Source organism: Apteryx mantelli, chromosome 4, assembly GCF_036417845.1.
Source record: "Apteryx mantelli isolate bAptMan1 chromosome 4, bAptMan1.hap1, whole genome shotgun sequence".
In the NCBI taxonomy this organism is placed as follows: domain Eukaryota; kingdom Metazoa; phylum Chordata; class Aves; order Apterygiformes; family Apterygidae; genus Apteryx; species Apteryx mantelli.
Genome location: NC_089981.1, coordinates 19,810,170 through 19,823,573, shown reverse-complemented (window position 1 = coordinate 19,823,573; position 13,404 = coordinate 19,810,170). Strand labels below are relative to the sequence as shown.

General features: G+C 49.8%; 1 protein-coding gene across 1 annotated transcript; it reads left to right on the top strand.

Annotated features, from left to right (window-relative positions):
• Positions 1-675: 675 nt before the first annotated feature.
• Positions 676-1,611, top strand: LOC136991843 (olfactory receptor 5J3-like). The gene has a single exon (XM_067295300.1). The coding sequence runs from the start codon at positions 676-678 to the stop codon at positions 1,609-1,611; it is 936 nt and encodes a 311-aa protein (XP_067151401.1).
• The last annotated feature ends 11,793 nt before the right edge of the window (positions 1,612-13,404 follow it).

Genomic DNA, 13,404 nt, shown 5'->3' with positions numbered 1-13,404 from the left:
AGCCAATCCTCTACACTGCCAGGAAAGCCAGAGGGCCACTTTGGCTCTAGCTTGTCTATAGCGTGGTAGTCCAATGAATCTCACTTCTAATGAAGGAAACAAGAGCAGAAGGAAAGACTCTGCCTAGTCTGTAAACAGATAAAGAGAGGCCAGTTTCCACCCTGAAAGCACAGCCACCTTTCCCCAGAACTTTAAGTTCCAAGATACCCTTCCGCTTTGTGATAGGACCTTGTATTACCTGGAGCCTTGAGAGGGATCTGCTTAGGCACTGTAGCTGCTGCATCAAAATACAGGAAAACATGAATAAGGGTGCATGGTCCGCAGCTGTCATCATTATATTTATGAAACATCTCATGAGCCCCCCAAAATCTGCATGTAGATACTGGATTTGTGCCTGGAAGGGAATCAGGGGTCACAGAACAGGTTGTGACACCCTGCTTTCTTTGTTGGATGCTTATGGAAAAGACTTTCTAAGAACTGCTGAGTTTTTTCTTCCAAAGAGGTTACTGTCACTGCAAGAGAATAATCAGCAGTTCTTTTACTTTTTTCCTTTTCCATTTAACCTCAAAGGCAGTGTCATCTTTTCACATTGATATTTTGAAGTGGAAATTGCATCCAGCATTGTTTTCACCCTCTTCCTTCTAGGTCTCTCTGCAGCGATTAAGGACAGTACCAATGGTGGATGAGAACTGCACCAGGGTGACCCACTTCACCCTCGCAGGACTCACAGATCACCCACACCTGAAGCCCGTCCTCTTCGCCCTCTTCCTGGGCACCTACATGCTGACCCTAGTGGGAAACCTCGGCATCATCGTGCTGGTCAGGGTCAGCCCCCAGCTCCACACCCCCATGTACTTTTTCCTCAGTAACTTGTCCTTCTTAGACATTTGCTATTCCTGCACTATCAGCCCCAAAATGCTGTTGGACCTTTCAGAAAAACACAGAGCCATTTCTTTTGCTGGCTGCCTCATGCAGTTAAACTTCTATGGTGTTTTTGCCACGGCTGAGATCTACCTTCTGGCTGCCATGGCGTATGACCGCTACGTGGCCATCTGCAGCCCCCTGCTCTACGGGGTCGTCATGTCTCCTGGACTCTGCACGTGCCTGGTTGCCGGGTCCTACCTTGCAGGGCTGCTGAATGCCATCATACACACGAGTGGCTTGCTCCAGCTCTCCTTCTGTGGCCCTCACGTCATCAATAACTTCTACTGTGATGGGCCCCCATTGCTTGTTCTCTCCTCCACTGACACATGGCTCAACGAGGTTGTGATGTTTGTGTTTGTGGGCTTCAACATGACCACCACCATCCTGCTCATCATCGCCTCCTATGCCCGCATTGCGGTGACCATCATGAGGATGAACTCTGCTGAAGGCAGGCGCAAAGCCTGTTCCACCTGTGCCTCCCACCTAGCAGCCATCACCATCTTCTACGTATCTGCTGCTTTCAATTACATGCAACCCAGTTCAATGAACTCAATGGAGAGCAAGAAAATTTCATCCATCTTTTATAGCATTATAATCCCCATGCTGAATCCCTTGATTTACAGTTTGAGGAACAAGGAGGTGAAGCATGCCACAATCAATATTATCAGGAGGAAAGTGTACTTCTGAAAGGCATTCTCATTTTATATGGTTTTCCTTAGTTTTTCTTCTTTGGAAAGAGAATGTTTCATGCATGTTTCTGAGATCTGCTGCTTCCAAAACTGTTTGAAACCTCATAGATTAGGACTGGAGAATTAATTAGCCAGCTCTCAGACTGATTGTGCCCACTGACACAGCTACATCTTTCTTGTCTGAAGAACAAGCTTCTCGTCCAGTTAGTCTGTCCCCCACACTCTCATAGATATATTGCCACTGTGCAAAACGGCAAAAAGTGAGTTTATGAGCTGGAGATGGTGATGCTGTGGATCTGCACACAAAATCACAGAAGGGTTAAGGTTGGAAGGGACCTCTGCAGCTGTCTAGTCCAAGCCCTCTGCTTAGAGCAGGATCAGCTACAGTGGGTTGCTCAGGACTGTGTGCAGTCGGGCTTTGAATAGCTGCAAGGATGCAGACTCCACAACCTCTCTGGGCACCCTGTTCCAGTGTGTGACCACCCTCACCATCAAAACCTTTTTGTTATGTTTAAATAGCATTGCCTGTATTTCATTTTGTCTTTTCACTGCGCACCACCGAGAAGAGTCTGGCTCCATCTTCCCTACCTCCCCCTGCATCAGGTATTTCTATACATTGATAAGATCCGCCTTGAGCTTTCTCTTCTCAAAGCTGAACAGTCCCAGCTCTCTCAGCCTCTCCTCACAGCAAAGATGCTCCAGTCCCTTAATCACCTTCACAGCCCTTTGCTGGACTCGTTCTAGGAGCTCCATGTCTCTCTTGTACTGGGGAGCCCAGGCCTGGACACAGCACTCCACGTGTGGCCTCACCAGGGCTGAGTGGAGGGGAAGGATCACCTGCCTCGACCTGCTGGCAACGCTCTGCCTCATGCAGCCCGGGAGGCTGGTGGCCGCCTTTGCCACAAGAGCACATTGCTGGTTCATGCTCAACTTGTTGTCCACCAGGACTCCCAGGTCCTTCTCTGCAGAGCTGCTCTCCAGCAGGTCAGCCCCCAGCGTGTCCTGGTGCATGGGGTTATTCCTCCCCAGAGGCAGGACTGTGAACTTCCCTCTGTTGAGCTTCATGAGCTTCCTCTCTGCTCCTTTCTCCAGCCTGTCAAGACCCCTCTGAATAACGACACAACCGTGTGCTGTATCAGCCACTCCTCCCACTTTTGCACCATCTGCAGATTTGCTGAGAGTGACTTTGGTCCCATCATCCAGGTCACTAATGAAGTCGTCAAACAGTATTGGCCCCAGTGTCTACCCCAGGGAACACCACTAGTGACTGGCCTCCGGCTGGACTTTGTGCTGCTCTTAATGACAGAGCTGAAAGGAAGAGACTCATTATCCTAGTGACCCAGGAAGATTTTTATTCCCCTTGACCATGCTAGTGAACACCTACACTGACCACTTCCCCAGTAATCTGCAATGATAGTGTTTCTAGTATAGCACCAGGAGGTCACAACACCGATGGGAGAGGAGAGGGCATCACATGCTGGCAGGTACGCACATGTGTGGCAACAGCAGAGAACAGTGCGTAACATAGTCAATCCAAAGGATAGAGGGGCAGTAAGAGAAGAAAATGGTGAAATGAATTCGAGGAGATTATAAGAGCAGGAAAAAATAAAAGAGAGTCCTCCAGGAACACAGGCTTTATGAGTGAAATGTCTTCTCACAGGCCCTCTTAAAGTATAGGAACGTTGAAATTCCCCTCAAAGCTTTTTCAGCTGCTTCGGACCATCTCCTTTTTCTGTTAGCCAAAACTATTTGTTTCTATTTTCCATTTTTGTCACGCAGCCTCACCATGTTTCCAGAATGCCTATGCTGAGTGAACGGGAGTTTGAATGTACAGTGTTCAATGAAGACTATTTAAAAGCTGTGATAAAATGTAAACTTCAATGAATGATGAACAAGCTTATGTTACATTTCTATATCTGAATAGTTTGAGGCTGAATCATGAAGTGTTGTGCTACCTGATTTGTTGACCACCACTACCCTCCTAGGATATTAAAGGTATAACTTCATATCCTTGGACTGACTATACTCTTCTGTATGTATAAAGAACATGTTAAATGAGTTGTTCAAATTCATATTCTGAGTCTTCCCTTAAAGTAAGTTTTCTTCTCTAGATTATACTGAGGGTCAGAGGCACTTTTTCCATTTCCTGCGCTCAGCACGGGATATGAAACCGTGGCCGAGTACAAAAAAAGGGGTTCTGAGCTGAAGTTAATGACGTTCTTTATTTCCTCCTGCGCACTGCTTTCTTTATAGGTATGCTGACTTTCACTTGCCATCTTCCTGCCCAGCACCTTCTTGTGCGTGGCTTCTTTGAGAGCCCCTTGGGGTGCAGGTCGCTGCCTTGTGCTCTGTGTTTCATGACTCTGCCCATGCCCACGCTGGTTAGCTCTGGATCACATTGCGGAGTGGTCCTGGAGCATGCGCCATACACCCCTGCTACAGAACACAGAGCTGGAAATCATGTGCTGACCTCAATCACCACCAAGGAAATCAAGGCTTTTTAAAATTGTCAAGCAGAGAAACTGAGGGGATGGTTGTTTGTCCCCCTGCAAGGCTCACACCACTTCCCTTTTCCTTCTCCGTCCCTTGGCTGTGGTGGTGCAGGCATCACTCTGGACTCAGGTGCCAACCTGGGTGTCCTGAATGCTGGCGGGCCCTCCCCATGCAGCTGCTGGGGGAACTGGTCCCCATTACCCCGGCAGAGCTTGAGGGCTCACCTGCATCCTTGCCGAGGCCGACAGAGGCATCGCTGGCAGCCCCTGCCTCGCGGACAGGTCAACATCGCCTGCCCCTGGTAGCACTGCCCGTGCACCAAGCGTGTGGCTCAGCTGGACACACGCTACCTTGCCATCTGATGGGTAGGGCCTGATGACCCAACTTGAAGGGACTACATAATCTCTGCTGACTCAGGCAGACGCTGCAATGCCATGAAGTTCTCTAAGAGAAACCAGGTGCTAATGTCCCCTTTGAGTCTGAGGTGGGAGGTTAGCGACTCCCTGAAGCCTGCCAAGATGTGGGCCTGCATGAATAGCTGAATTCACTAGGACTAGCAGCTCCTTTAAGCTCAGGCCAGGGGTTTCAGCCCTTCTCTGAGATGTATTGTAGGCGCGACTGGCTCCTCCCCTGTCTCTTGGATGGACCTCAGACCTGCACTGCAGGTAGCTTCCCTCCTAGATGGACCCTTGGAACATACATTGTGGCTGGTCTCTGGACCTGCCTGGTCTCCTTTTGCTCCTGATGGGAGGCCCTGGATGGACTCCGGACCTGCTTCTTCACTTGTGGTGCCTAGGGCTGCTGATGGGCCCTATTACTGGCCCCTGATGCTTGCTTCTAGTGTGTTGGGGGTCTCCTTCATGCTGAGTTTTCTAGCTCTCCATGCTGCAGCCCCTGTGAGGCCCCAAGCTCCTGCTGCAAGGTGCTAAGTGACTTCTGCCAACCCTTGGTGGCCAGGGGAAGCTGCCTTCTCAGCTGCTGCTGGCAAGCTGCATGGACTTGGACCTCTGGTGCAACCTCCGTACCAATGGAGTGGAGGACTGGGGAGGCATAGGCCAACGTACTGACCCGTAAGCTCCCTAACCACAGGCTTCAGGGCCGAGGTAGTTGTGACAAACCAAACAGCTTTAGAAGTGCTCGTTGCCATTAACAAAGAAGAAAGTTTCCTTCTTGATAGTCTCTCTGAGGTTGTCCCGCAGTGGCTTGTTAGGAAGAATGAGGTAAGGTGAGTGTGAGCTCTCCAAGAAGGTTTCAGGGTCATTAGGGACTTTCTTCCTAATGCCCAGAAGGGCTTGTTAAGCTGATGACTCCTGGAAGGCTGGCTGGCTGGCCCCCAGAGTGAGCTTCTTGTTTTGGGAAGCAGAACAGTGTCATTTGTGGCAGAAATAGATTTAACCTAGCCTAGCGTAGCCTAGGTGATGAGAGCTTGGAGTTCAGGCCAGCCGAGGGGCTTCCAGTGAGTCAAGCTTCAACTCTTCCCTCTGCCTGCTGGTGGACAAGGCCTCTCATTTGGTCTCCTTAAAGAATAAGACATCTCTGGTTCTCACTACACATACATTTCATATGCATTTGTTGGCATTCACTAATCAGATGTTTCATCTTTGCCTGTTTTTCCCTCCATAGAAAATCAAATAAAAACTTGAGAAGTCCTTTAGGTATTGTGGGAGCCTGGGTTGGTCAAGGAGAGGCTCGTGTCTAGCTCTGGCTGTGCTCCCCCTTTTCTGCCTTACTGTGTATGAAATAATTTTGCATTTGTCTTTGTACATAGCTGCTAAAGGCCTCATCTATCCTAGGGGCTTCGACTCTTCCGGGGGAGTCTGTGGGACATGTGGGTTTCTCCAGTACAAAGGCCAGCACATAAGTACGAAGGACAGGGTGAAAAGCACCAGCTTGTTGGTGCGTGTGTGTGAGGAGGAGCAGGGGATCACTGCGGGGATATCGCAGAAGAAGTGATTGATCACACTGGGCTTGCAGAAGCGTAGCTGGAAGCAAGGCTGCTATGTGTCACGGCATTCACGATCCCCACCGTGTAAGGGCCAGCTATCAGCCGGGCACAGATTTTGGGTACATAATGACAGCGTAGAGCAGAGGTTTGGAAATGGCCACGTAGCGGTCCTAGGCCATCGCTGCCAGGAGGTGACACTTGGTAGGCACAAAGAGGCTGAAGAACCACATGTGTGTGGCTCACTGCAGAAGTGAAATGGCTTTCTGCTGAGCAAAGAAATTGGCCAGCACCTGGGGGGTGACCACGGAGGAGCAGCAGAGGTCTACAAGGGACAGGTGACTGAGGAAGAAGTACGTGGGGGTGTGAAGTTGAGGGTCAACCCCAATTAGAAAGATCATCCCGAGATTCCCCACTAATGTGATGACGTAGCTCACCAGGAAAACCAAGAGAAGGGGAATCTGCAGTTCCAGGCAGTCTGAAAACCCCTCAAGAATGAACTCTATTGCTTCTGTGCAGTTTTCTACCATCCTTTCTTCCCAGCCTGAGTGAAGAAAGAAAAAGCCAGGAGAGGGGCTAGTGTTAGATAGCTCGGTAGCCATGCCCTGGTAGTCCTAGGAGATAATCTCATGGGGCTGGCAATCGCTTTTCTGTAGAAATGTGATGTAGGACTGGAAAGACTTCTGAATCACCTTTAGTCCTTGTGGGCAGCTCTAGCAAATCCTTCTTTTCAGGAGCTAATCCAGCTCCGTTCAGGCATTAGTTGCTTGCCACTTCCTTTCTTACTGCAGAGTTCAAATCAGCTATGCTGTGCTGGGTGGTCAAAATGTCTCCTTGTCAGATGGTGTCCAGATATGATAAATGATGTTTAGAAAAAGGTCATATATTGGGGAGAGAGGTGCCCGCCTGCCCGGGGAGAGGCTCTGGAGGAAGGAAGGGGGGCTGCTGGCTCTGGGAGGGACTGAGCATGCTTTTGGGGAGACGGCTGGCTCAGGGGGAGCTGACTGGGGGGTGGCAGGGAAGCAGACCTGAAGCTCCAGGGAAAGAGGAAGCCTTTCCAAGGTCTCTGGAGAGCCTGAGGGATCTGTGGACTGTGTGAAATCTACCTGGAGTGGAGACACAGGCTGGTAGAAGGCGTTTGCCCTGCAAGACTGCTGTGATGGGCACTAAAGGTGTGTTCAAGCCCTCCCTCACCCAGCGCGGCTCGACTCCCCCAGCCACCTAGTTTGCTTGTTCCACATCGGTATCTTTGCACTCCTACAGAGAAAAGCTTTCAGGACTGGAGCCTTTGGTGTCCATCACTGTGCTCTTTCCAGGCGAGAGCGGGGAAGATGGCAGTCCCAACTCAAGGCTCGCGGTTATTCATGTTGTTCCTTGTGAGTTCGCAATCGGTCTCAACTTACAGTTTAGAAAATCTGTGCTAGTGGAGACCTTGAGAGATCACCCAAGCCATGCCCTGACCTAGGACCAGTGCAGCCTGGCAGATGCTCTCCTGCGGCTTGAGGGCTCAGCCAGCTGCCCCAGCAACATCGCTGCACAGTCACAGGCTGATCACCAGTTGGGAGCTTCCCTGTTACAGGCGATGAAGCCCTCCTTGCCATTTGGAATAAGAAATCAAGAGTAGGAGTAGAATTTCTGCCTTCTCTTCCTTTGAGTGGGCAGCTTCAGTGTTGCCTTACCCTGCCTGTTGCGCAGGGTGAGGCACCCCACCAAACACATGCTGGGCCAAGCAGCTGCAGAGCTACCCTGATCTTCAGCTTTTCACTGGCGCAATTTCTCATGGAAACCCAAAGTCCTTTTGGTCTGCTTGCCCCACTGTCCTCTGACCACGAGGAACCTCTTTTGTCCCAAATCCTCTCCCTGGGAGAAGAGAGTTATCCTGGCACTATGCATTGCTTTAAAAAAAACAAAAACAAAAAGGTTCCTGTGTGTTTTGAAAGGATGGTCCTTTCAGTTAAGCTTACTGTGCTCGGGGACATGATTATCGCCTTGTTTTCACTTCTGTGTGATAGAGGAGCACATTGCTGGGGAATGGTGGACTCTGTGATGCTGGACCAATACCTCTGCTTTGCAAGTGTCCCAGCGACCTCAGTTTTGATTGCAAGGTCTGTTCTGCCTTAGGTTATCCTCAGGGTGGTGGGAAGAATGCTAGAGACTTGGTTTCTTTCCATCTGTACACATATACATTTGGCTCTGTTTATATGTATATATGTGTGTGTGTGTGTGTGGAATACAGAAGAAAGACTGAAAAGTGCATTTCTATTGGACGCAGCATGAAGATTATTTATTTGCAATTTACTTAAGCCATTTAAAATAAAGATCAATCTTTAAATGAAAGGTGCCTTTTCATAATGCAGATGAAAAGGTCCAAGTGTATGTGCCAAGATGGTATACTTCCACGTCCGACAAAAAACATTGCTTTCTGAACTGGTCAAAATGTTCCTGTTTAATGCCTTCTCTATCCCTCCTGGGATGGCATTCATTGTGCATTTTAGTGCCCTGAGGGCAGCAAGGGGGCATAATAGCCCTGAGGAGCCTCACCTGGAGCCCCACTCACACCACCCTGCCCATGGCCCAGGAGCCCTGTTTAAGCTCAGCCCAGGGCCTTCAGCCTCTTCCTGAGCTATGCTGTAGGTGTGCTTGTCTCCAGCCTGGTCTCTGCCTCCTGGGTGGACCTCAGACCTGCACCATAGGTCGCCTCTGGATGGGCCCCAGACCTGGCTCCTTGCTTGCCGTGCCTGGGGCTGTCAAGGGAGCCTGTTGCCAGCCCCAGGCTCTGCCTGCTGGCTCTGTGCCTGTGGGTCTGTGTCCCCATGGGGAGGGTCCTGCCTGTGCTGAGGTCCCAGCTGGCCCTCGCTGCTCCCCAAAGCTTTGTCTTGTTGATATGCTTGTGGGCAGGGTGGCTGTGCAGAGGGACCTGGGCAGGCTGGGGGAATGGGCCACCGGGAACCTCATGAACTTCAGCAGGGACAAATGATAAGTGCTGTGCCTGTGACAGACTGGTGTGTGCTGGGGAGCATCTCTGCTGGGAGACCTGCAGTCCTGGCAGGCAAGTCTGAGCCAGCAGTGTGCCCTGGCAGCGAGTGGAGCCTAGAGCATCCTGGGCCACGTGCACAGGAGCACAGCCAGGATGTGGAGGGCTGTGCTTATCCCCCTTTACTTGGCACTTCTTAGGCCATGTTTGGGTACCCCCTCCAGGTTTGGCCTCCCACAGCAAGAACGGTGTCAACAAACCTGAGCAAGTCTAGCAGGGACCACCAAGACAGTCGGGGTCTGAGACACCCCACTTGTGAGAAGAAGCTGAGGGAAAAGTACTTACACTAGCCTGGAGACCAGAAGGCCTTGGGAGGACCTAAGAGCAGCCTCACAGTGCCTACATGCAGGTTATCAAGAAGCCAAAGCCAGACTCTGCTGAGGCACACAGCAGAGAGATGAGGGACAGTGGTCATAAACCGAAATGGGGAGGTTTGACTGGATAGAAGACCGTTTTTCCCCCCAAGAGGACAGTCGGGCACTGGAAGAGGGTCCAGCAAGGCTGTGCAGCCTCCATCCTTGGAGATTTTTCAAGCCTTGACTGGAGAAGGCCCTGCGCAATGTGATATGAATTCAGTGTTGAACCTGCATTAAGGAGGAGGTTGGACTAGAGGCCTCCTGAGGTCCCTTCCCACCCGAGTCCGTGATTAGTCTGATTCAGTGATCACCTACGAAGGGGCTGAAGAGCCAGGACCTTTGTGCAGGCTCCATGGATAGTGTGTGATGTGGAGACAGTAATGCTAAACTAGGCAACATGTTGAATGAGACATCCTGGGTTTTTCCAAGCATCCTTAAAATACCACCACTGCTCTCTAGTGGCATGAGTGCAGCAGAGCAGCTCCTGAACATGTCTTAATGGTGGCACATGGCATGTTTTAGGTTGGACACCTTTTCTTGTGAGCAGAGGGAACCTCAGGTAAACTAGCCCAGAGGTAGGTGTTACCTCCAGAGTTGGAGGTAAATCCCAGAAAGAAAGACTTAGTAATAAGAAATGTAAACTCACTGAGTGTGAACTCAGAGACTTGGTAAAAGAGTGTCCTGGTTGGGATTCACCTGCCTAACTGCAGGTGTTGAAAAGTTGTTTCTGTAGGTCTGGCTTTGTTGTCCAGGTGTCCTTAATCCTGTACAGTGAGAAACAGGTGCTTCTGATGAGTGATATGTCCTGCAGAGGTGTCCAAAGCTAGCCTGAGTCCTTGAAAAGACTAAGTAAAGAAGCTGATATGGCACCCCACCCGAGGAAAAACCCTCCACACAATCGTATGAGAAAGGGCAATATGAAACTGCAAGTTGTCTTCAAACTGGAGAAGGGAGAATGGTAGCAGATTGATTTCTGTATTTTGCTATGCTTTTTCTTTAACAGGTGCACGTTCAATTCAAGGAAAAATATTACACAAATAAAAGTAAATTTAATGTGACTGGCCATGACAGAGACGAACAGATTTCCTTCAATTGAGCCAGCAGTAAGAAGTTACTTGGATGTGTTTCTCCAGAAACACAGGAAGAAGTTGTTCTTCTGATTTACATCCTTCCACAGAAATGCATTGTCTCGTGTCTAGTTCTTCCCTGCAAAGTTAAGTGCATCAGTATAATGACTTATCCTCTGCAGGCATTATTTCTGATATGTTTGGGGGATTTGCCAAAACATAACCTGCAGAGAGAAATCTCTGCATGATGCAAGCCCAGGTCCTCAGGGGAAGCTCGCTCTGTTTACCAGGTGCCCTGGAGAACCTCTGATAACTTATCCCATGAGTATGGGATGAGTGGGACATCATTCTGTTTTCACAGAGACCGACAGAGCCTATATTTGGACTTCCGCTCAGTCCTCACTGAGTGGGGGTCTGCCAATAGCTCGGGGAGACCACTGAACGGAGCAAACGTGAGTGAATTTCCGAGACAAAGAGATGCTGGATGGCGACGTGTTGACTGTCCTCATATGTCTCTGAGAAGAATTGGATAACTTTGTGCCTGGAGAAAATCCTCCGTCAGCACCTGGCTGATGATCCTACCTGCCTGTAGTTTCACTGGGACGGAGGAGAACTGTGAAGAACTGCAGGAGCGCCAATGTAAGGTAGGAAAATTTTTTTTGTCAGCTTGTCTTGCCTGTGGCACACTTTCAAAACGAACGCTGGCCAATACCTCACCATTATTATTCACTTTTGAAAGTTTGTCTGAATCATTACAGTTTGTCTGTATCCAAGTAAGAGGCACGACAGTTGGAGATTTCAGGTTTGGCTGAAAACTGTGGAAGACTAATGTATGTTAACAGGATGAGGTCCTGCGGGTGGGGCGATTTTGGATCATAATTGTTGGAAATGCCTGTTCAGGTGTCAATGCCTGTCTCTGAACACCATTCCCTTAATCATGGGGATCTCAAAAACAGAGTATGTACTGACAAAAGGCATAGTATGCAAACATACTCCTCAGGTGTACTTCACTGCATCCCACCAGGAGCTGCAGGAGAAGAGATGCACAAATGAATGAGAGAACAAGCACGCCTACTGTAATGTGCAAGATGGGATTTGGGGGACTGATGAGACAGGATACCCCAAACCTCACAGGTCCCCCTTGCCTCACCCAAACACACAACCATCCCTGGGTTGGTTACACTTAGTTTTGACCATGGGATGACACGTCTGTAGAAGAGCATCTTCCCCACCAGTCCTACGCGGAGTCCAGGGGACAAAGCACCGGGAAGCAGAGAGCACACCGACATCCAGGGCACACTTGGACACAGCTCTGCTAGGTCCTGGTGGTGTTTCAAGAGTGTGTCCCAGGCTGTTGTCAGGTCCAAGCTCACCTCTCATCTGTATTGTTCCTGCATTATGGAAACAAGTCCAGATGGGCTTGGGAGGAACGCCAGAGGAACTTGCTAGAAAGAAAGTTTGAGCCCGTACTCCCCACTTGCTTGGGCAGGTAGCTGTGTCAGGCAAGGAATGAGCACATCTGCCCAGGAAGAGCTTCTGCCTTGGCCTCCTCAGGATGTTGCTGACACCCAGGGGAAAGTTGGCTGGGCTCCAGAGCCCCGGGATGCATGGTGAAACGGGGCTTTGCCGGCAGCTCTGCTGCAGGTAGCTGGCCATGACCAGCGCTCCTGTAGGCAGTGCAGACAATCCTGGACCCCAGCAGGAAGGTGCAAAAGAGAATGTAGCTTTCTGTCACTCATGACTGCTCCATCCTCCTGTTTCCTCCCCCCCACAAATTAAGTTGTCCTTATCTTTTTCAGGACCTTCACTTGAGGCTCACGTGGTATAACTTCTGGAGTACTGTGTCCATTTCTGGGCTCCTTAGTAGAAGAGAGACATGGAAGTATCAGAGAGAGTCCAGCAAAGGGCTATGAAGATCATTAGGGGGGGACTGGAGCTTCTCTCTTAAGAGAAAAGGCTGCGAGAGCTGGGCCTGCTCAGCCTGGAGAAGAGAAGACTGAGAGGGGATCTTATCAAGGTATACAGATATCTTAAGGGAGGGTGTCAAGACGATGGGCCAGACTGTTTTCAGCGGTGCCCAGCGACAGGACAAGAGGCAACAGGCACAAACTGAAACACAGGAAGTTCCATCTGACCGTGAGAAAAAACTTCTTCACTGTGAGGGTGACAGAGCACTGGAACAGGTTGCCCAGAGAGGTTGTGGAGTCTCCTTCTCTGGAGATATTCAAAAGCCGCCTGGACGCGATCCTGTGCAACATGACCTAGGTGACCCTGCTTGAAAAGGGGCGTTGGACTAGATGATCTCCAAAGGTCCCCTCCAAGCTCCACCAGTCTGTGATTCTGTGATGAAGGCCACCCGTTCTCACTAGGTATTCTTCAGCAGCACTCTTGTTTCAATGGTTATATGCACTCAGTGATATCCTAGATCACTCCTTCTTTGCCCTATGTGCAGATCTCTGTCCTGTGAGGAATCTTCACTGACTCTTGGGCATCCAACCTTTGTAAGTTTAGCTCTACACAGGTCTCTGCTTTCCCTTTAAAAGCAGGAAGTGAGCAGCTACAGGTGATGATTTACCCCAAATGGCTAAGACCTTTCTTTGGAGGGGATGAATTGCCCTGCAGAAGTGCCTGACTCCAATTTATTTTAGCAAGCACTTCCTCAGGTAAGGGGAGAGCTTTGCAATGAAGAGGTTAGTGGAAGTGTAAGGCAAGCATTGTATCATGCCCTGCATTGGAGGAACATGTAGGCATTCTGTTACCCATTGGAAAATCCTTTCTAAAGCCTGTGAAAATGACAGCTTAAGGCATGCCTTAGTATTCTGAAAGGGCATTTGAAGGGTACTACTACTACTACTACTACTACTACTACTAGAGAAGTAGTATACCCTTCTGTAATTAA

Coding starts and splice junctions, on each gene's coding strand:
- LOC136991843 (XM_067295300.1), top strand. CDS start 676: ATGGTGGATGAGAACTGCACCAGGGTGACCCACTTCACCCTCGCAGGA.